The sequence below is a fragment of the Bos mutus genome, chromosome 7, assembly GCF_027580195.1.
Source record: "Bos mutus isolate GX-2022 chromosome 7, NWIPB_WYAK_1.1, whole genome shotgun sequence".
Taxonomy (NCBI): Eukaryota; Metazoa; Chordata; class Mammalia; order Artiodactyla; family Bovidae; genus Bos; species Bos mutus.
In genome coordinates, this window is record NC_091623.1 from 93,691,435 (window position 1) to 93,715,783 (window position 24,349).

Genomic DNA, 24,349 nt, shown 5'->3' on the forward strand with positions numbered 1-24,349 from the left:
GTATAAATGAAATCCCACTGTCGGTAGTCTTTTGCATCTAGCTTCTTTCCCTCATTATTATTTCTATGAGATTTATTCATGTTGTTGCATGTAACAGTAGTTGGTCTTTTTTATTGCTTGTGGTGTTCCATTATTTTAAATATACAACAGCTTATTGTCTTGTGAATGAATATTTGTCTTCTTGTTGCAAAACCTGGCTATTGTGAATAAACCTGAGTATTCTCAAATGTGTTTTTTGGTAGATATGTGCTCATTTCTCTTGGGTATATAACTAGAGGAAGAACTGCTAGATCATAAGGCATAGGTTTAATTTTAATAGATATTTCCAAAGTGGTTTTATCACTTTGCTCTCCCATCAGCAGTGGATGAGAGTTCCAAGTACTGCATTCTTGCCAGTACTTGTTATTGGTGGTCTTTTGAATGCTTTCCATTCAGAAGGGTGTTTATTTCACTGTGGTCTTAACTGCATTTCCCTGATGTGCCATCACGTTCCCTTCTGTTTCTTATGTTTGTGGCCCTTTGTGTGTCCTGTTTTATGAAGGTCTTTCATCCATTTTATTAATTGGGTTGTTAGTTCTTTTTTTTCTTATTTGTTGACATTCTTTGCATATTCTGGATGTTTGTCTCATTGGAGATAAAAATTACAGACACCTTCTCTTACTCCCCCAGTAGTATCTTTTACTCTCTTAGTATCTTTTGACAACTGGACGTTCTTTTATTTTGGCGAAGTCCAAATTTATCCTTATTTTTTATGATTAGTGCTTTTTGTGTTCTTCTGCAAAATGCAAAGCTCATTGCCTTTCCATCTCTTGGATATTTTTAGGCAAAAAAAAATGTGGACACCCACTGCTATAGAATGTAAACCACAGTCACACTGGTCGTCATTGGATTCCTGTTTTTGAACTGACTGTTTGCCTAGAGTGGTGTTCTGAGCCCTCATCTTTATAAAGCACTTTAGGTTTCACAGAGCTCTTAATCATTCGACCTCATTTAACCCTAGGCAGGAGCTCACTAAGGCCTTGCAGGAGGGTCTCGTCCCTTCTGATGGCCAACAGAAGCTTTCTGGCGGCTGCAGTACCTCCATGTTTCCCATAGCTTTGTTCTTGAGGGCAAAGCATTAGACTGTGTGGTTTGGTTCCTGGCTCTGTAACTGGGGACAAAGTACTTAACCTGTTTGTGCCTTGGTTTTCTCATCTGCTAAATGGGATAATGAGAATATCCCTCCCTCATGATGTAGTTGTGAAGATGAAATGAATTAATTACTATATAGTGCTTAACACACTATCTGGCACACAGAGTTGGGTTATTATTATTGTAGTTTTATTATTGTTTGATGGGGGTCACAGTTATTTTTTTAATTGATGTATAATTGACTTAAAATATTAATTTTGTTTCAGGTGTACAACACAGTGATTTTTTTATAGACTACACACCATACAAAGTTATTATAAAATATTGACTATATTTCTTGTGCCGTACATAACATCCCTACAACTTATTTGGCCACTTGTATGTCTTAATTCCCTTCACCTATTTTGTCCCTCCTCTCCCTTATCTCCCCTCTGGTACCTGCTAGTTTGTTCTCTGTATCTGAGGACCACAGTTATTTGCAGAGCTGAAAAGACCTCTGATCATTTACTCCATTTTCCTTTTATTGTGTCATATTTTCCTTCCCTCATTCCACACTCCTACCTCATGAGTCCTCTGTCTCTTTCCCTCTTTATCTTTCCACTTTTGTTATGAAAAGCCAGATGCATTTCACACATGAACTAAATTGATACCTGAATGAAAGTGTACTGTCTTATCGGGACTGGCATGGAATGTGTAGGGTCATTGAGAGTTTTGCTCAGTTTCTTTTGTTTTGAGGGATGGTGGCTAGCAGGGGCATAGAATATGGAAAGGAAGTGACTACTTGTTTCCAAAATAAAGTTGACCCATTTACCTTGGTTCTAGGAATTACAGACATAAGAGATTTGTGTAATAGTGGTTTAAATTGTAATAAGGGAAAAGAAAACTTGAAGCCAAGTGAGTGTTTTCTAGATGGCTAGAAAGGATAGTATAATACTGTGATCCAGATGTGAACATACCTGAGGCTGAGAGAAAGTTTTCTGAACTTGGGGTGATAGGATTAGTATCAAGTGTGTTAAATCTATTCAGCTTTATGTCACCCCATCCCTCCAAAAAAAAGAACAAAATCACACGTGGAAAAGAATTTATCTTTTGATATTTTTTCGTGAAATAAAAACAAATCCTGTTGACTTGCCTGGTTACTAATGCCAAGTGGCCCACCCTTAATAGCGTCTGAGTTTGTTTGAACTTCCTCTTTGTGACTCTGGGTGGAAATTTCACACTGTTTGCCATGAAGTTGATGTGACATCTGCAAGGTCCCTGAGATCTTGGTCTGCTAGGAAGCTATTGTGGTTTCACTGTTTGCTGATGAACACCTAGCAGGAAATGAACTGAGATACTTTGGTGTGTAGAGAGTAGCTTTTCCCCAGTGTGGAGAGTAGAGTGTCTTTGCTCTCCAGTGTGGGGAGAACATGAAGGAAAAATGGGCTGTCTGTGTGGGAAGAGGTGCCTCAGGATCACCCGAGAAGATGGTTAAAATTCAAGTTCTCAGGCACAGCACAGAAGTGCAAGTTCAGTGAGGCAGGGCCGGGCTGGGTACCTCTATGCCAAGGGGATGCCTGATGTCCAGGCACAACAACACTGACAGCAACACTCAAAAAAGAGTTTCAGGCTCAGGGACTGGAGAGTTCCACAGCGGACTGCAGCTTCGTAGACTTTTCATCTCAAAGCTATTAAAGCTTTGTATGTGGCTTTAAACTGAAAGAGTAGAATCAGTCCACCAAGCCCCAGCCACAGGGCCGCAGCTGCCAGCAGTCTGCAGATACGCAGCGGGTCAGGCACACTAGATGGGCTGACAATGGTGGGAGAAGACGAAGGAGTTCCCTGGCCTGTGCAGTAAATCACTGTGCCTTTTGAGTCACTGGGTCTAGGTACTAGCACCCAGTGTGACCTACCAAAGAGTGACTGCCCTCTTGGGAATAGCTTCTGTCCCATCGCCTGCCTGTCATCCACCTGCTTACCCCCAGCCACTTGCACACACCCCGCCTCTCCTGCTACTCCCGCCTGGTCTTTTTTCCTCTCCCTGCCCCAACCCTCTCGTTCACCGCCTCCCACACTAACACTCCCTCCCCAGTGCCCCTCATTCCCAGCCTCCCCTAGATATGTTTTTTTTTTTTTTTTTTGTGTAGTAAGTCTTCATTGCTGTGTGGGCTTTTCTCTGTTTGCAGAGAGTAGGGGCTACTCTCTAGTTGCAATGCCTGGGCTTCTCATCGTGGTGGCTTCTCTTGTTACTGAGCATAGTCTCTAGGCACGCAGGCTTCAGTAGTTGTTGTATGTGCGCTCGGTAGTGGCAGCTCACTGTTCTAGAGCACAGGCTCAGTAGTTGTGGTGCGTGGACTCAGTTGCTGCACAACGTATGTGATCTTCCCGGACCAGAGATCCAACCCATGTCTCCTGCATTTGTAGGCAGATTCTTTACCTCTCAGCCACCATGCTTCCATGCTTTGAAAACTTTTTTTCTTTGGAGATGTTGAGGAAGGATGAATGAAAACAAATGTGATGTTTAAAATATGTTCAATATAAGTAGACCTAGCATGTTCATTGAAACTGTGGAAATAAGCCAGGAGCAGCTAGAACAGCGACTATAAGTGGATTGAATAAATAGGCTTAGGTGTTTGTGGACCCAGACTTGTGCTGTGCAAGGCATCATGGAGTTCGTGTGTGTGTCCACTGTACCTTCTGTGATCCTGAGCAGTGCTGCAGACTTAATTCTTGCTCAGTGGATCTCTGCCTTCCTTTTAGGCTTTCTCAAACTTTAAAGATGAGGATTTGAGTCATTAATTCTTAACTTTTTATGGGTTGCAGTGTCCTTTCATAATCTGATAGGCAGTTTGAATTATTTGTCCAAAAAAAAGGCACAAACATTTGGAGGAGGGAGGGTGGCTCATAGACTCTTTGGGGCCCATCCTTGGACCCTAAGTCAAGAACTCCTGTCTTAATGAGCCTAGAGAGCTTGTAATCCTTTCTCCCAAGTTCCTTTTTGTGGTGCACCCCTCTTGTGTGACATCTGTTAGGGGTACACAACAAACATTATTCGATATCATGTGCATGCTTTCTGGAGGGTCTTTGCTCAGTTTGAAAGAGCAAGAATATTTCAGGGAGAGAGTGAAAAGAGCTAATGCACATAAAGAATGCATTTAGTTCCTGCTGTGCTAAAGATTCATTTGAAACTAGTGTGTACATTTAATATAGTCATAAGTATAATGCCCATTAGATATTAGACCAGGATCCCTCCACTTGGATGTTCCATCTCTTTTTATTGAGTCCAATAATTCTCTTCAGTTTTTGATGTTGGTTAGTCGCTAAATCGTGTCCAACTCTTTTGCAAACCCATGGACTGTAGCCCGCCAGGCTCTTCTGTCCATGGACTTTCCCAGGCAAGAATTCCATTCTCCAGGGAATCTTCCTGACCCAGGGATCGAACCCAAGTCTCCTGCATTGGCAGGTAGATTTATTACCACTAAGCCACCAGGGAGGAGTTTATTGTACCCCTACTTGGAGTCAAACACTCTGGTAGCATTTTGGGAGACAGGAACGAATATGATCTCAAAGAATAAACAAGGCTGAAGGGAATCACTTGACTCCTCTGTGTACTTAGCTGTATGTAGAGTCCTGTATGTAGAGTCCTGGTGGTGTTTCCTGCCACCTTCCTGAGGGAAGTGGGCTTACTGAGAGGGATTTGGGGTGATGGCTTTGCTTTCTGAGGCTGGAAGGTGGCTCTGAAGAGCTGAGGGGCGCCTGTCTCTCTGCACGCCATTAACCCTAGTAGCCTTTCCCTCGGTTCCATGGGTGTTTCTTTAAGACACACCTTCATCTGTGGCACTGGTTTACATGTCCTTGTTTCTCCATAGGCCCGGGGTTATCACCATGCAGGCATTGTCTGAAGAGGACCGAAGGCTCTGGATGGAAGCCATGGATGGCAGGGAACCTGTAAGTAACAATTCAGGGAAGTAGAGCAAGAATAAAGGTCTCGAGTTGTTTTGCTTCCTTAGTGCAGCAGTTTTTGCTTTTGCTCTAAATAAAACCTTGGGCTCTCGAGATCAGTGTACCAGAGGGGCTTTTTATTTTTATCTTTTTTATTCCTGAACTAATGTTCCTGGATATTGATATTGCTTTTGTGTGGATGCAGTTCTGAAGCTTTGGCCTCTCAGTCTAAGGTATGGGTCCTGCATGACGCCACATCAGACCAGAGACCCCCCTTCACCAAGGCAGTTGTAATGCCCAGAGGACTCTTAGAGGGAGGCACCGTCAGTTTGACTTACAGAATACTCATCGATACTGCCACAAAGTGCAGTCCAGAGCATTACTTCAGATCCATTTTAATAGATTAAATGATGATAAAAGTGTATGCAATTGATGCAGAATCTTGTCATCACCCTCTGGTTCAGCTTCCCATTGCTATACCTGGTTCACATCCCACTGTAACTGATGAGATTACCATGATCCACGAAAGGAGTTAAGCCTAAAATGTGATCTATCCTCCTGTTTCAGAGGTGCTTGTCTCTGCTAGGTGATGTAATCTTGTGGTTTTCCTGCATCTTGTGACATGTAAAACCCACGGAAGAACCTTGGGGAAGTCCCTAGAGTCAGAGTAGTCATCTTAACTTGGGGCCAAGGATCTCAGCTCCAGTACTCAGCAAATCTCAAGGTTACAGAAGTCGTTAAGAGTACAGTCTGACCATGTCCCACCAGTAAAAGATAAAAAGAATCCACACTGTCAGAGGGCCAATAACTGGGCCAATAATTATCACATACAAAGGCACTGTCAAAAAAGGGAAATGTGTGTAAGGGACATGAGGCAGGCATAGCGTGCATTGACTGTAGAGCTGTGCATCACACGGGGTGTGCAATACAGATGATTCCAGTTCAGTTGTGTGTCTCTTTCTCAGCTTGCTCTGGTTAGGTGATCTGTATTGATTAATGTCATTTTCTACTGAGATATTTTGTGTCCAAACATGGAACTCATTATAGTCAACTAAGTATAGACAAATAACTAGTATTTGTATCACATTTAATAATACAGAGCAAGATTTAAAAAACTGTTGAAAGATTTAGGTGCAGTTTGCTAAACCTAGTTAATTAAATAAACATATCTTAGTTCTTCTCCTGGACTAAATGAAATACAGGATACCCCTGATTTTCCCTGAATACTCTGTTACTGATAACTTTTGATAGCTCTCTCAAAAGCAGATACACATTTCTACCTTCAGGGCTTTGGGAGCACAGTAGGTGCTTGATGTCACAGGCTTTTCAAAGCAGCCTTTCCTAAGTAGTCTTCATCTCTGCTGTTATCACCTACCATTAATTGAGCTTTTGTGTGTGTGTGTCTGTAAGGCACAGATTTGACACATGGCATCTCTTAACCTCTTAGTACCTAACAAACTAAATGTTATGATTCTGTTTCACAGATGAGGAAACTGAGGCTTAGAAGAGGTTAAATAACTTACCCCAAGTTGTATAGATAGTAAGTGGCTATTATTAGTAGGGCACAGGCTAGGTTGCTATAACAAAGAGACTTCAAAGTACAAAAGCTTAAATAAAATAGAAGTTTATTTCTCTCATGGAGCTCAGAAGTGAGCAGTCTATACCTAACAGGGTCATTTTGCTGAGACAGACTGGAACCTGGGACCTTTTCCTGCAATGCTTGCACCTGGACAAACCTGTCCTCCAACAACAGAATACAAAGAAACTATAAGGGACTAAAAATAACTGAGTGCTGGCTTAGTTGGGGCAGATTCTGGGCAAAAGATACAAACAGACCAGAAGACCTGACTGCCACTTTTGAAGAACAACTAGCAAAAGCAGGGATTTGGGAGCAAAAGCAGGGTACTGCACATGCCCCCTGCACACACTACCACCTAAGGGGTGAGAGAACCACCTAAGCCACCCCTCCAGCCCAATCCCTCAACACACCTCCACCCTCACTGCATATAAGGAGCCATCTCCCACCTCCTCAGGGAGCAAGTAAGGGAAGCTGTTACTTGTTCTCGTTCCCCTGCTAGCTGCCCTGGGGCCCTTAAAACCTTGCGTGAATTTCTTGTCTGGCCTCTACTCAATTTCTATTGATTGGGAAAGGCTATGAATCCTGATCGGTATCAGTGCCATCCTCAATCCATGGCTTTCCATGTTCCATTCACTTCCATTTTTCAGCCAGATAATGGAAATGAGAGCATCTGGGATCCGGAAGATGCATACCCCACTTCCACAGCCCCCTAAATAATTATATGGCCACATTCATCTACAAAGGAGCATGAGAAAAGTAGGCTGAGCATAGGCAGCCATGGCTGCAGTGCCCAGGGGATCTTACCACTTCAAGGGGGAAGAACAGAAACTGTGGGGTGGTTAACAGTTTCCACCACAGTGCAGAGCTAGCATTGGAACCTGTATCTAGCCCTAAATGTCTTTGGTTTTCATTTTTAATAGAGATAAAATGTCAAATTCCTTCTAAGAATCCTGTTAATTTTTTCATTGATTTCTGTGACTTTCTTAAATGATTCTTAACTCATAGGGCAGGAAATACCCAGAAAGAAAAATCCTGTTGGGGCATACTATTCTTTGTATGAACGAAAAGCCCACTTTGGGGTGGGTAGATGTGTGTGTGTGTGTGTGTTCCCTCCAATAAGCTGGAGTTCTTAAATTGCTTCACACACTGCACTTTAAGTCTCCCCGCCTCCCTCTCCCACCCTTTGGTGTTTGTTCTCTGTCTGCACATACTTGGTTTTCTTATAAACCACCTTAGTTTCCCCGTAGGTTAACATCTGACCTCTGCAGGGAAAGTGTGTCTCTGAGAGACACATCTCCTTGCTCCAAAATGTGCATAGTAAAACAAGCTTAAGCACAAAATAATTGTTTTCCAAATGTAATATAAATTTATTTCCTCTCAGTAACATATAGCCTGCGTTGAAAACCACACCTCTGTGTGCTTTTAAGTTTCCTGAAGAGACACATAAAGGCAAGCATGTGATGACAGTGTAATTGGCAGGAATATTAGGCCTAATTTTGTCTCCCATTGCTGAGAGCCTCAGGGGAGCATTACAGGAGCTATATACCCAGTAGACAATTAGCAGATCTGCTTTAATCACCATCTCCCTAACAGTTAGGTCTGTCCCCTTGGGAATTTTGGCTTTGGTAAGGGAGCAGAAACCTTTTTCTCTAGCTGATCTTCAGATATTTCCTTTACTTCAGGGAGATGTTAATGGCAGCACCTATCTTTTGTTTTTATACTTAGAGCTCCATTCTGTAATTGATTACTCAGTGTTGGTTTTTTTTTTTTTTAATTGAAGGGGTTGGTAATCTTGGTTTCCATCTTTTATTTCTTTCATCATTCAGTAACACCTTTTTTGGTTGGGAAAAAACCCTTTATGAACTCCAAGTCAATTTTATTTTTTTTAACAATGTTTTAGCTTATTGTTAAATAAATTATAGCTTTTAACAACCAGTAACATGCTAGTCTAAAGAAACGTTGAATGTCTTTATCTTATTGATGGATATATAATGGAGAAAGAAATTAGAGTTGTGTTTCAGTAATGAGCATTATTGGAGAAGGCAATGGCACCCACTCCAGTACTCTTGCATGGAAAATCCCATGGACGGAGGAGCCTGGTGGGCTGCAGTCCATGGGGTCACTGAGAGTTGGACACGACTGAGCGACTTTCCTTTCACTTTTCATTTTCATGCATTGGAGAAGGAAATGGCAACCCACTCCAGTGTTCTTGCCAGAAAAAATTTCATGGACAGAAGGGCCTGGTGGGCTACAGTCCAAAGGGTCACAAAGAGCTGGACATGACTGTGACTAAGCCAACTAAGCACAAGCACGTAGTTGAATGGCGTCTACCCTCCCTTTTAAATGGAGCTCCTCTGTTGGGGCTGCTGCTGCGGAAGAAGGAAAAAGTATCAGGGACTAAGGAAAAACCACTTGTCTAGTAAGTGGACAAGTCAGCATGGCTTCCTCCTGCCGACCTCCATGTTAAAGAAATGTTCTGTTTTAGTCCTTGTGGACTTTGAGACTGAACGGTCTGTCCTCTTGCCTATCTCTGCTAAGCCCAAGTTCCAGCCCCTGAATTCTTCAGGAACTCATAGGAAGCAGCAATTGCTTTGAATCTTATGTTCTGTACCCAGTATCTGAAAGAGTGAGCTGTGTTTTAAAGGCAAAAGTGAGATTGATGACCATTCAGATGAGATCTCATAATCGGAGGCAGAATGTCATGGTGGTTAAAAATGTGGGCTCGGGCAGCCAGGCTTTAAATCCCTATTCACCACAAATAGCTCTCTCACACTAGGAAATGACCTGGTCTCTCTGAGCATGTTTCTTTACCTACAAGGTGGAGATATTAATAGTATCGTCCTATAAGATTATTTTATAAGGATCAACATTTATGTGAAGTGCTTAGATAAGGCCTCTATGTGGTGAAGTGCTCATTAAATGTTAATTCATACCATTATCTTTTTGGAGAGGAGGGACAGATATCCAGACACTTGGATTCTCTTTGTAGCTCCTTTTCTAAATTACTCAGCTCATTTGAACACAGAGTTTATTTAGTCACCCTGGCCAGGCTTACCAAAGTGCAGGGCAGGAACTGTTTTCACTAGTATGGAAAATGTGATTTCATTTAGCAGTCAGTCTGAACTCTCAGGCTATGAGTTGGAAGAGCATGCAGTAACGTTTAGCCTTATTTGCTATGATGTGGCCCAGGCCTGGCAGTTTGTAATCCCAGCTGTATGCTCAGCTCAGCTCATTATTCTACTGCTGAAACTTACATTTTCTTTTCTTAATAAAATAAGTGATCAAAGGAGTATGGATGGTTAAGAAGGTGAGGAGTGGAATTGCTGAGCTCCTGTGTAATGATGCAGGTCTCACTTCTTTATGAGTAGAAGGGTGGTGTGGAAGAATACTTCTGTCCATTTTGTGAAGGCTTTCTTTGTAACATCACATAGTGTGAACTGATAAATCGTCTGAAAGTGAGGTTCCTAATTTATTTTCCATTTCCCCACCTCAGCCCCCCACTTGGCCCCAAGCTGCTAGGAAACTGGATTAAACCTCCATGTTACTTGTTTTTGTTTCTTTTTGTCTTACTGAGTTAACAAGCTGGTTGTCAGCCTCATCTTTGAATCATATCAGTGTTTTTATATAGGTAGAATTTATAATAGTGTATATTCTATCATCAGGGTGCCCAAGTCTTAAAAGAATTGTAGTACTCATCATGTCTTTCCTTGTTCTGTTTGGTTAGATGTCCTTTAGAAGAACAATTTCTTATGAAAATCATAGGATATTTAATTGAGGCGCCTGAGCTGTGAGTTGGGAGAAAAGAAGAGATCAGTTAAATTGTTTTATGATGAAGAGCTGATGAAACTGTTCTAAGAAATGGAAATTTTGATAGCCAGAAGATTTTTGGTTTGAACCTTACAATTTAATAACAGACTGGTGGTGCTTACTCAGGTCTTAAAGATTCTTCTTTCAGCGTTTAGCAAACATGTGTACATTGTCCACCAATTATCTTGATGAGGAATGAGGATACCAATATGAGGAAGGCCCATATTAATAGAAATTTCACTTTTTTGCTGCAGTTTCGCCATTGCCTAGCACAGCAGCTGGCCCAGTATAAGTACTCTGTAAATACTTGTTGAAAAACTGGAGTCAAAACTAAGGAGAGGAGTTGAGGATAAACCCCCTTTTCTTTACAAACCATACTGCTTCCGTTACTTGAGACTGTGTGGGTAGATTTTTAATTCCTTGATTGTATCCTTCATTTAGATACATATCTACTTACTTGCAACAGAATTTAGCTGAGGGACCAGTTAATCTTTTTTTGTGCCAGGAAGACATTTGGCAATCAGGTAAAGCCTTTAGATCCTTTCTCAGAGTAATATTTTTATTTTTTTTTCAATTGGGGTATAGTTGTTTTATGTTATACAACAAAGTGTATCACTATAGCTGTCTGTTGTTCACTTCAGTTCCTCAGTCCTGTCCAACTCTTTGTTACCCCATAGACTGCAGCATGCCAGGCCTCCCTGTCCATCACCAACTCCCAGAGTCCACCCAAACCCATGTCCATTGAGTCGGTGATGCCATCCAACGACTCATCCTCTGTCGTCCCCCTCTCCTCCCACCTTCAATCTGACTCAGCATCAGGGTCTTCTCAAATGAGTCAGTTCTTTGCATCAGGTGGCCAAAGTGTTGGAGTTTCAGCTTCAGCATCAGTCCTTCCAATTAATATTCAGGACTTATTTCCTTTAGGATGGACTGGTTGGATCTGCTTGCAGTCCAAGGGATTCTCAAAAGTTTTCTCCAACACCACAGTTCAAAAGCATCAATTCTTTGGCACTCAGTTTCTTTATAGTCCAACTCTCACATCCATACATGACCACTGGAAAAACCATAGCCTTGACTAGACGGACCTTTGTTGGCAAAGTAATTTCTCTGCTTTTTAATATGCTAAGTTGGTCATAGCTTTTCTTCCAAGGAGCAAGCGTCTTTTAATTTCATGGCTACAGTCCCCGTCTGCAGTTATTTTGGAGTCCAAGAAAATAAAGTCTGTCACTGTTTCCACTGTTTCCTCATCTATTTGCCATGAAGTGATGGGACCAGATCCCATGATCTTAGTTTTCTGAATGTTGAGTTTTAAGCCAGCTTTTTCACTCTCCTCTTTCATTTTCATCAAGAGATTCTTTAGTTCTTCTTCGCTTTCTTCCATAAGGGTGGTATCATCTGTATACCTGAGGTTATTGATATTTCTCCTGGCAATCTTGATTCCAGCTTGTGCTTCCTCCAGCCCAGCGTTTCTCATGATGTACTCTGCATGTTAGTTAAATAAGCAGGGTGACAATATACAGCCTTGACGTACTCCTTTCCCGATTTGGAACCACTTTGTTGTTCCATGTCCAGTTCCAACTGTTGCTTCCTGACCTGTATACAGATTTCTCAAGAAGCAGGTCAGGTAGACTGGTATTCCCATCTCTAAGAATTTTCCAGTTTGTGGTGACCCACACTATCAAAGGCTGTGGCATAGTCAATAAAGCAGAAATAGATGTTTTTCTGGAACTCTCTCACTTTTTCAGTAATCCAACAGATGTTAGCAATTTGATCTCTGGTTCCTCTGCCTTTTCTAAAACCAGCTTGAACATCTGGAAGTTCACAGTTCCCATACTGTGAAGCCTGGCTTGGAGAATTTTGAGCATTACTTTACTAGCGTGTGAGATGAATGCAATTGTGCGGTGGTTTGAACATTCTTTGGCATTGCCTTTCTTTGGGATTGGAATGAAAACTGACCTTTTCCTGTCCTGTGGCCACTGCTGAGTTTTCCAAATTTGCTGGCATATTGAGTGCAGCACTTTCACAGCATCATCATTTAGGATTTGAAATAGCTCAACTGGAATTCCATCACCTCCACTAGCTTTCTTCGTAGTGAGGCTTCCTAAGGCTCACTTGACTTCGCATTCCAGAATGTCTGGCTCTAGGTGAGTGATCATACCATCGTGATTATCTGGGTCATGAAGATCTTTTTTGTACAGTTCTTCTGTGTATTCTTTCCATGTCTTCTTAATGTCTTCTGCTTCTGTTAGGTCCATACCGTTTCTGTCCTTTATTGAGCCCATCTTTGCATGAGGTGTTCCCTTGGTATCTCTAATTTTCTTGAAGAGATCTCTAGTCTTTCCCATTCTGTTGTTTTCCTCTATTTCTTTGGCTTTCTTATCTCTCCTTGCTATTCCTTGTAATTTTGCATTCAGATGGGTGTATCTTTCCTTTTCTCCTTTGCTTTTCACTTCTCTTCTTTTCACAGCTATTTGTAAGCCTCCTCAGACAGGCATTTTGCTTTTTTTGCATTTCTTTTTCTTGGGGATGGTCTTGCTCCCCATCTCCTGGACAGTATCATGAACCTCCGTCCATAGTTCATCAGGCACTCTGTCTATCAGTTTTAATCCCTTAAATCTATTTCTTACTTCCACTGTATGATCATGATGATTTAGGTCATACCTGAATGGTCTAGTGGTTTTCCCTACTTTCTTCAATTTAAGTCTGAATTTGGCAATAAGGAGTTCATGATCTGAGCCACACTCAGCTCCTGGTCTTGTTTTTGCTGTATAGAGCATCTCCATCTTTGGCTGCAAAGAATATAATCAATCTGATTTTGGTATTGACCATCTGGTGATGTCCACATGTAGAGTCTTCTCTTGTGTTGTTGGAAGAGTGTATTTGCTATGACCAGTGCATTCTTTTGGCAGACCTCTATTAGCCTTTGCCCTGCTTCATTCTGTACTCCCAAGGCCAAATTTGCCTGTTACTCCAGATGTTTCTTGACTTCCTACTTTTGCATTCCAGTCCCCTGTGATGAAAAGAACATCTTTTTTTGGTGTTAGTTCTAAAAGGTCTTGTAGGTCTTCATAGAACCGTTCAACTTCAGCTTCTTCAGCCTTACTGGTTGGGGTATACACTTGGATTACCGCAATATTGAATAGTTTGCCTTGGAAACGAACAGAGATCAGTGTGTCATTTTTGAGATTGCATCCAAGTACTACATTTCAGAGTCTTTGTTGACTATGATGGCTGCTCCATTTCTTCTAAGGGATTCTTGCCCACAGTAGTAGATATAATGGTCATCTGAGTTAAATTCACCCATTCCAGTCCAGTATTCTTACCTGGAGAATCCCATGGACAGAGGAGCCTGGCAGGCTACAGTCCATGGGCTCGCAAGAGTTGGACACGACTTAGCGACTAAACCACCACCTCCTCCCTCTTAGGCCTCCTTCTTTTCATCTTCCCCCCAGTCCTGCCTGTCTAGATCACTGCAGAGCACCGAGCTGAGCTCCCTGTAATGTACAGCAGATTTCCACTAGCTAGCTGTTTTATACATGGTAGTGCACACATGTCAATCCCAGTCTCCTGATTCCTCCCACCCCACCCCCCACCTCCATGCCCACACATTCACATTGTCTACATCTGTGTCTCTATTCCTTTCCTGCAAATAGGTGTGTCCATACCATTTTTTAAAATCCCATGTATATGTGTTAATATATGATTTTTCTCTTTCTAATTTGCTTCACTCTGTATGACAGACTCTAGGTCCATTCACATCTCTACAAATAACCCAATTTCATTCTTTTTTATCACTGAGTAGTATTCCATTGTATATATTACCACATCTTTCTTAGAGTACTGTTTTTATTTTATTTTTTTTTATTTTTAAACTTTACATAATTGTATTAGTTTTGCCAAATATCAAAATGAATCTGCCACAGGTATACATGTGTTCCCCATCCTGAACCCTCCTCCCTCCTCCCTCCCCATACCATCCCTCTGGGTCGTCCCAGTGCACTAGCCCCAAGCATCCAGTATCGTGTATCGAACCTGGACTGGCAACTCGTTTCTTACATGATACTTTACATGTTTCAATATCATTCTCCCAAATCTTCCCACCCTCTTCCTCTCCCACAGAGTCCATAAGACTGTTCTATACATCAGTGTCTCTTTTGTTGTCTGGTACATCGGGTTATTGTTACCATCTTTCTAAATTCCATATATATGCGTTAGTATACTGTGTTTATGTTTTTCCTTCTGGCTTACTTCACTCTGTATAATAGGCTCCAGTTTCATCCACCTCATTAGAACTGTTTCAAATGTATTCTTTTTAATGGCTGAGTAATACTCCATTGTGTATATGTACCACTGCTTTCTTATCCATTCATCTGTTGATGGACATCTAGGTTGCTTCCATGTCCTGGCTATTATAAACAGTGCTGCAGTGAACACTGGGGTACACGTGTCTCTTTCCCTTCTGGTTTCCTCAGTGTGTATGCCAGCAGTGGGATTGCTGGATCATAAGGCAGTTCTAGTTCCAGTTTTTTAAGGAATCTCCACACTGTTTTCCATAGTGGCTATACTAGTTTTTCCCACCAACAGTGTAAGAGGGTTCCCTTTTCTCCACACCCTCTCCAGCATTTATTATTTGTAGACTTTTGGATCGCAGCCATTCTGACTGGTGTGAAATGGTACCTCATAGTGGTTTTGATTTGCATTTCTCTGATAATGAGTGATGTTGAGCATCTTTTCATATGTTTGTTAGCCATCTGTATGTCTTCTTTGGAGAAATGTCTATTTAGTTCTTTGGCCCATTTTTTGATTGGGTCATTTATTTTTCTGGAGTTGAGCTGTAGGAGTTGCTTGTATATTTTTGAGATTAGTTGTTTGTCAGTTGCTTCATTTGCTATTATTTTCTCCCATTCTGAAGGCTGTCTTTTCACCTTGCTAATAGTTTCCTTTGATGTGCAGAAGCTTTTAAGGTTAATCAGGTCCCATTTGTTTATTTTTGCTTTTATTTCCAATATTCTGGGAGGTGGGTCATAGAGGATCCTGCTGTGATGTATGTCAGAGAGTGTTTTGCCTATGTTCTCCTCTAGGAGTTTTATAGTTTCTGGTCTTACGTTTAGATCTTTAATCCATTTTGAGTTTATTTTTGTGTATGGTGTTAGAAAGTGTTCTAGTTTCATTCTTTTACAAGTGGTTGACCAGTTTTCCCAGCACCACTTGTTAAAGAGATTGTCTTTAATCCATTGTATATTCTTGCCTCCTTTGTCAAAGATAAGGTGTCCATATGTGCGTGGATTTATCTCTGGGCTTTCTATTTTATTCCATTGATCTATATTTCTGTCTTTGTGCCAGTACCATACTGTCTTGATAACTGTGGCTTTGTAGTAGAGCCTGAAGTCAGGTAGGTTGATTCCTCCAGTTCCATTCTTCTTTCTCAAGATCGCTTTGGCTATTCGAGGTTTTTTTGTATTTCCATACAAATTGTGAAATTGTGAAATTATTTGTTCTAGCTCTGTGAAGAATACTGTTGGTAGCTTGATAGGGATTGCGTTGAATCTATAAATTGCTTTGGGTAGTATACTCATTTTCACTATATTGATTCTTCCAATCCATGAACATGGTATATTTCTCCATCTATTAGTGTCCTCTTTGATTTATTTCACCAGTGTTTTATAGTTTTCTATATATAGGTCTTTAGTTTCTTTAGGTAGATATATTCCTAAGTATTTTATTCTTTCCATTGCAATGGTGAATGGAATTGTTTCCTTAATTTCTCTTTCTGTTTTCTCATTATTAGTGTATAGGAATGCAAGGGATTTCTGTGTGTTGATTTTATATCCTGCAACTTTACTATAGTCATTGATTAGTTCTAGTAATTTTCTGGTGGAATCTTTAGGGTTTTCTATGTAGAGGATCATGTCATCTGCAAATAGTGAGAGTTTTACTTCTTCTTTTCCAATTTGGATTCCTTTTATTTCTTTTTCTGCTCTGATTGCTGTGGCCAAAACTTCCAAGACTATGTTGAATAGTAATGGTGAAAGTGGGCACCCTTGTCTTGTTCCTGACTTGAGGGGAAATGCTTTCAATTTTTCACCATTGAGGGTAATGTTTGCTGTGGGTTTGTCATATATAGCTTTTATTATGTTGAGGTATGTTCCTTCTATTCCTGCTTTCTGGAGAGTTTTTATCATAAATGGATGTTGAATTTTGTCAAAGGCTTTCTCTGCATCTACTGAGATAATCATATGGTTTTTATTTTTCAATTTGTTAATGTGGTGTATTACATTGATTGATTTGCGGATATTGAAGAATCCTTGCATCCCTGGGATAAAGCCCACTTGATCATGGTGTATGATCTTTTTAATGTGTTGTTGGATTCTGATTGCTAGAATTATGTTAAGGATTTTGGCATCTATGTTCATCAGTGATACTGGCCTGTAGTTTTCTTTTTTTGTGGCATCTTTGTCAGGTTTTGGTATTAGGGTGATGGTGGCCTCATAGAATGAGTTTGGAAGTTTACCTTCCTCTGCAATTTTTTGGAAGAGTTTGAGCAGGATAGGTGTCAGCTCTTCTCTAAATTTTTGGTAGAATTCAGCTGTGAAGCCGTCTGGACCGGGGCTTTTGTTTGCTGGAAGATTTTTGATTACAGTTTCAATTTCCATGCTTGTGATGGGTCTGTTAAGATTTTCTTTCTTCCTGGTTGATTTTTGGAAAGTTGTACTTTTCTAAGAATTTGTCCATTTCTTCCACGTTGTCCATTTTATTGGCGTATAATTGTTGATAGTAGTCTCTTATGATCCTTTGTATTTCTGTGTTGTCTGTTGTGATCTCTCCATTTTCGTTTCTAATTTTGTTGATTTGATTTTTCTCCCTTTGTTTCTTGATGAGTCTGGCTAATGGTTTGTCAATTTTATTTATCCTTTCAAAGAACCAGCTTTTGGGTTTGTTGATTTTTGCTATGGTCTCTTTTGTTTCTTTTGCATTTATTTCTGCTCTAATTTTTAAGATTTCTTTCCTTCTACTAACCCTGGGGTTCTTCATTTCTTCCTTTTCTAGTTGCTTTAGGTGTAGAGTTAGGTTATTTATTTGACTTTTTTCTTGTTTCTTGAGGTGTGCCTGTATTGGTATGAACTTTCCCCTTAGGACTGCTTTTACTGTGTCCCACAGGTTTTGGGTTGTTGTATTTTCATTTTCATTCGTTTCTATGCAAATTTTGATTTCTTTTTTGATTTCTTCTGTGATTTGTTTGTTATTCAGCAGCGTGTTGTTCAGCCTCCATATGTTGGAATTTTTAATAGTGTTTCTCCTGTAATTGAGATCTAATCTTACTGCATTGTGGTCAGAAAAGATGCTTGGGATGATTTCTATTTTTTTGAATTTACCAAGGCTAGCTTTATGGCCCAGGATGTGATCTATCCTGGAGAACATTCCATGTGCGCTTGAGAAAAAGGTGAAATTCATTGTTTTGGGATGAAATGTCCTATAGATATCAATTAGGTCTAACTGGTCTATTGTATCATTTAAAGTTTGTGTTTCCTTGTTAATTTTCTGTTTAGTTGATCTATCCATAGGTGTGAGTGGGGTATTAAAGTCTCCCACTATTATTGTGTTATTGTTAATTTCTCCTTTCATACTTGTTAGCATTTGTCTTACGTACTGTGGTGCTCCCGTGTTGGGTGCATATGTATTTATAATTGTTATATCTTCTTCTTGGATTGATCCTTTGATCATTATGTAGTGACCTTCTTTGTCTCTTTTCACAGCCTTTGTTTTAAAGTCTATTTTATCTGATACGAGTATTGCTACTCCTGCTTTCTTTTGGTCCCTATTTGCATGGAAAATCTTTTTCCAGCCCTTCACTTTCAGTCTGTATGTGTCCCCTGTTTTGAGGTGGGTCTCTTGTAGACAACATATGTAGGGGTCTTGTTTTTGTATCCATTCAGCCAATCTTTGTCTTTTGGTTGGGGCATTTAACCCATTTACATTTAAGGTAATTACTGATAAGTATGATCCCGTTGCCATTTACTTTATTGTTTTGGGTTTGAGTTTATACACCGTTTTTGTGTTTCCTGTCTAGAGAATATCCTTTAGTATTTGTTGGAGAGCTGGTTTGGTGGTGCAGAATTCTCTCAGCTTTTGCTTGTCTGAAAAGCTTTTGATTTCTCCTTCATACTTGAATGAGATCCTTGCTGGGTACAATAATCTGGGCTGTAGGTTATTTTCTTTCATCATTTTAAGTATGTCTTGCCATTCCCTCCTGGCTTGAAGAGTTTCTATTGAAAGATCAGCTGTTATCCTTATGGGAATTCCCTTGTGTGTTATTTGTTGTTTTTCCCTTGCTGCTTTTAATATTTGTTCTTTGTGTTTGATCTTTGTTAATTTGATTAATATGTGTCTTGGGGTGTTTCTCCTTGGGTTTATCCTGTTTGGGACTCTCTGGGTTTCTTGGACTTGGGTGATTATTTCCTTCCCCATTTTAGGAAGTTTTCCACTATTATCTCCTCAAGTATTTTCTCATGGTCTTCTTTTGTCTTCTTCTTCTGGAAGCCCTATGATTCAATGTTGTAGCGTTTAATATTGTCCTGGAGGTCTCTGAGATTGTCCTCATTTCTTTTAATTCGTTTTTCTTTTATCCTCTCTGATTCATTTATTTCTACCATTCTATCTTCTAATTCACTAATCCTATCTTCTGCCTCTGTTATTCTACTATTTGTTGCCTCCAGAGTGTTTTAACTTAATTTATTGCATTATTCATTATATATTGACTCTTTTTTATTTCTTCTAGGTCCTTGTTAAACCTTTCTTGCATCTTCTCAATCCTTGTCTCCAGGCTATTTATCTGTGATTCCATTTTAGTTTCAAGATTTTGGATCAATTTCACTATCATTATTCAGAATTCCTTATCAGGTAGATTCCCTATCTCTTCCTCTTTTGTTTGGTTTGGTGGGCATTTATCCTGTTCCTTTATCTGCTGAGTATTCCTCTGTCTCTTCATCTTGTTTAAATTGCTGAGTTTGGGGTGTCCTTTCTGTATTCTGGCAGTTTGTGGAATTCTCTTTATTGTATGTTTCCTCACTGTGTGTGGGTTTGTACAGGTGGCTTGTCAAGGTTTCCTGGTTAGGGAAGCTTGTGTCAGTGTTCTGGTGGGTGGAGCTGTATTTCTTCTCTCTGGAGTGCAATGAAATGTCCAGTAATGAGTTATGAGATGTCTATAGTTTTGGGGTGACTTTGGGCAGCCTGTATCTTGAAGCTCAGGGCTGTGTTCCTTTGTTGCTGGAGAATTTGCTTGGTATGTCTTGCCCTGAAACTTATTGGCCCTTGTGTGGTGCTTGGTTTCAGTGTTGGTATGGAGGCATTTGATGAGCTCCTGTCAATTAATGTTCCTTGGAGTCAGGAGTTCCCTGGAGTCAGGGTTTGGACTTAAGTCTCCTGCTTCCGGTTATCGGTCTTATTTTTACAGTAGTTTCAAAACTTCTCCTTCTATACAGCACCGTTGATAAAACATCTACATTAAAGATGAAAAGTTTCTCTACAGTGAGGGTCACTCAGAGAGGTTCACAGGGTTACATGGAGAAGAGAAGAGGGAGGAGGGAGTTAGAAGTGACCCAAATGAGATGAGGTGAATCAATAATGGAGAGAGTGGGCTAGCCAGTAGTCACTTCCTTATGTGCACTCCACAACTGGACCACTCAGAGATGTTCACAGAGTTATACAGAGAAGAGAAGAAGGAGAAAGGTGACAGAGGTGGCCAGAAGGATAAAAGGGGGGAATGAAAAGGAGGGAGACAGATACAGCCAGTAATCAGTTCCCTAAGTGTTCTCCACTGTCTGGAACACACAGAAATTCACAGAGTTGGGTAGAGTAGAGAGGGGTTAGGGAGGAGACACAGGCGACCTGGTGGAGAAAAAGGAGAGTCCAAAGGGAGAGAGAGCAGTCAAGCCAGTAATCTCTCTCCCTAGTGAAAAATGGGTCCTGAAGATTGGGTTCTTAAAGGTACAAAATTGGTAACAAATACATAAGAGCAAAAATTAAAAATCTAGAGTAGAGTTTGGAATTTCAAAAATACGATGTTAAAGAAAAGAAGAAGGAAAAGAAAGAGAAAAAACGAACAAACAAAAACAATGTCACAAAAATTATAAAGAAAATACAGGTACAAAATTGATATCATTCAGATATACAATGTTATATAAAAGAAGAAGAGAAAGAAACAGAGAAGAAGAAAAAAAGAAGTCACAGAAATTATATTAAAAAAAACTATAGGTACAAAATTGATAACAAATACCAAAAAGCGAAAATTAAAAATCTAGAGTAGAGTTTGGAATTTCAAAAATACAATGTTAAAGAAAAAGAAAAAAAAAAAAACAAGGTCAAAAAATTATAAAATATATATATATGAAGTTTGCTGAAGAATAAAAAAATAGGGTCTTTTTTTTTTTTTTTTGCAAAGTAATAGGTTATAAAAGTGAAAATTGAACAATAGAGGACTTAAAATTTTTTTTTTAATTAAAAAAAAAAGAAAGAATGATCGTAAAAATATATCTAGGACTTTCTTGGTGTTGTTGTGGGTGTTGTAGGTTCAGTTCATTTTTGGCTAGTTCCTTGGTCAGACTTATATTTCTCAAGATCTATAGGCCCCTTCCTATGTAGTCCGTAGTAACCACAGGGTTTTGGTCTATTGCCTGTAGCTTCCAAGGCGTTTCCCTCTGTTATATCTTCTTCTGTTTGCTAGTCTCTTCAGTATCTGGTTTCCGCCCTGACAGAAGGGGATGGTGGAGGACACTTTTTTTTTTTTTTTTTAAGGCTTACTTGTTCAGTTGCACTGTGGGGAGGGAGGGAGGAATGCTGCAAACAAATAACACCGGCGTGGGCTCGCAGTGCCTCAGCCACCCTGGGTCTGCCCTCGCTCACGGCACCTGTAGCCACCCTGCCCACACTGCTCGGGCTCTAGGTTGTTCCGCCGGGAACAATCCGAGGCCGGCCCTGGGTTGCATGCCCCTCCCAGGTCCAAGCCGCTCAGGTTCAGGCACTTGGGTAGTCCTCACAGGCGCAGACTCAGTTGGGCCTGCGTTTTGTGCTCTTCCCAGGTCCGAGCAGCTCATGTGATGAGGTGTTTGGCGAGCGCCAAGGCTGCGACTTATCGCCTCCCCGCCACTCGGTTATCTGGGTGTAAAACCGGCACACCTTCTCAGGCAGATGTTGACCATCCAGACCCCCAAGAAGTTTTAGTTAGCAAAGAAGCCTGCTTACAGTTTTATAGATAATGTCTCTCTGGGGCTGCGATTGCCCCCTTCTGGCTCTGGCTGCCTGTCACCGGGTCTGCAGCCGGCTATCTCTGTTCAGTCCTTTGTTCCATCCGCGGGCCTGGCGGTCTTAGGTTAGGGCTGGCTTTTCGCGTGGTAGATATCCCACAGTCTGGTTTGCTAGCCCAAATTATTTCGCTCAGATAGCGCTCAGGGTATTCAGGCCAGATTCTTACTCTCAGCGATGCAGCCCAGCGCGCGCCCCCTGCCCAGCCCCCGCTTGCTAATGGCGGATGCAGGCGTCTGCGCTGCTTCTCCGCTGGGGAGTTACCGTAGGGGGCTCACAATCTGCGAGTTTTAATTGTTTATTTATTTTTCTCCCTGTTATGTTGCCCTCTGTGCTTCCAAAGCTCGGCACAGATTCGCAGTGAGAAGGTTTCCTGGTGTTTGGAAACTCTCTTTTTAAGATTCCCTTCCCGGGACAGAACTCCGTCCCTCCCTCTTTTGTCTCTTTTTTTTGTCTTTAATATTTTTTCCTACCTCTTTTCGAAGAGTTGGGTTGGTTTTCTGGGTGCCTGATGTCCTCTGCCGGCATTCAGAAGTTGTTTTGTGGAATTTACTCGACGTTTAAATGCTCTTTTGATGAATTTGTGGGGGAGAAAGTGTTCTCCCCGTCCTACTCCTCCGCCATCTTGCCATCACCCAGAGTACTGTTTTTAAACATATAAAATATATGACTTACAAAGGAAAAATATAGAAAAATAGTTATGAAAATATTAAAACCATTTGTGATAAAATATATGCTTCTTTATTACCACTGTAAATAATAAGGTACAAGATAACTCCTATAAATAATATTTCAAGTTACCTGCAATGACAGTAATAATATATGGAAATATTTGTGATTTCTATTGGTGACAAAGTCACAGATACTACTAATGTGGTGCTTGCCCACAGTCATATTTCAAGAAAATGCTAAATTTCAGTTAGAGGCTAAGGTAAGTAAAGGTTTACTTTTTCCCCTTGCTGGTGAAGTTCATGGACCCTTGTATGCTCTCTTTTTTCCCCCCATTAGTCCATTTCTTGCAAAGATGTTTTGAGAGACTTTCTTTCTGACTTCCAAGCCCCTGTCTCAGCTTTTAGTTGTACATCAGTTAATGTGATTGTTTGATTAATATCAGTCCTCTTGCTCAGATTGCCATCTTCCAGAGGACATGACCATTTTCACTTTTTCAAAAGGTTTTTTTTTTTTAATCTTTTATACATAGTGTCTGACACAGAGTAAGAGTTCAGTATCCACTTGTCAAATAATCAGATGAATGAACCGAGGAAAAAAGATAGTGTTGGTTTGGTGTGACTTGTTCTAAATTTATGTAGTTTCCTGGTGATTTCTCACCTACCTTTATAGACTTGTGCAGACCCACTGTTTAAACATTCTCACTTCTTTGTTCACTTTTGGGGTCTATGTAGAACATAAAGGCCCGTTAGATTGTCTTTAGCATTTTCTGCAAGCCTCAGATCACTGTCAACTTCATCTTCACATCACTGCCTTTCTAGACTTGAGCCCCTGTTCTAACATGTCCCCCTTTATGCTCCTGCCATTATTTTTGTCTTTATTATTTTAGCTTAACCTTGGGCAGGGGTATGGGATTGGTTGTGAGAAGGATTTCTTAATGGTTTGAATTTTTCAGAATCAGCATGTACTAATTTTGTTATTAAGTAAAAGTAATAATAGAGACTGTCCCTGTGAGTCACATTTATTCTTTCAGTCGTTTCTCACTCTTCCTTTGTCATTGGCATTAGTTACTTGGGTTGTGGAACCTTCTATCCCTAGATATATTGGAAGGGAGAAACCCCTCTCTGGAGTTAAACATATGGTGTGTGTCTCTCTGGAATTTTCTCTGGGTATTTATTCCTGTACTTGTAAATCTAGAAATAAACTCTTCTGTTTTGTAGGATTTTTGAGTTAGTATAGACTTACTGTGGATTAGTAGACAGTCTTTGACATTTGGTTTGTTTTCAACTTTTGATTATAAACAATGATGTCATGAAATCCTCATTCGGTACTTTACCATCTACCTAGTTGAGCATATTTTCTAGGATGCATACCAAATGGAATCACCAGTTGAATGGTACGTGCACATTTAATATTGTAACGAATTTTGGCATGTTGCTCTCTCCACAGAAAAGTATTAGCTTTACTTCATCTAGTGCCTTGTGAGGATACCCAGTTTTTCCACACTTTTGCAAGTACTGCATAGTATGAGTACACACAGAGGTGTGTATATGTATGTGTGTGTCAGTCTGATGGTAGAAAATTGTTCCATTTGCATTTCTCAAGTTACTAATGAAATTGAAAGTCTCTTCTCATGTTTCTCAGCCATACATATTTCTCTTATTTTTATATAATAATGTATGTAAAGTACATAGAGCAGTGTCTAGCTCATGATTCATGCTATAAACTCAGCATTAAAAAAACGAAGATCATGGCATCCGGTCCCATCACTTCATGGCAAATAGAAGGCAGAAAAGTGGAAGCAGTGACAGATTTTATTTTCTTGGGCTCCAGAATCACTTCACTTGGTAACTGCAGCCATGAAATTAAAAGACACTTGCTCCTTAGAAGGAAAGCTATGACAAACCTAGACAGCATATTAAAAAGAAGAGACATCACTTTGCT

General features: G+C 40.4%; 1 protein-coding gene across 5 annotated transcripts in view; it reads left to right on the forward strand.

The window, feature by feature from the left end:
- Positions 1–24,349, forward strand: part of ARHGAP26 (Rho GTPase activating protein 26) — a 475,515-nt gene that overhangs the window by 177,500 nt on the left and 273,666 nt on the right. For all 5 annotated transcript variants that reach the window (XM_070374544.1, XM_005904294.3, XM_070374543.1 and 2 more), the window contains exon 11: positions 4,980–5,058. In XM_070374544.1, the coding sequence (XP_070230645.1) occupies positions 4,980–5,058 (79 nt within the window). The remainder of the gene's footprint in view (positions 1–4,979; positions 5,059–24,349) is intronic.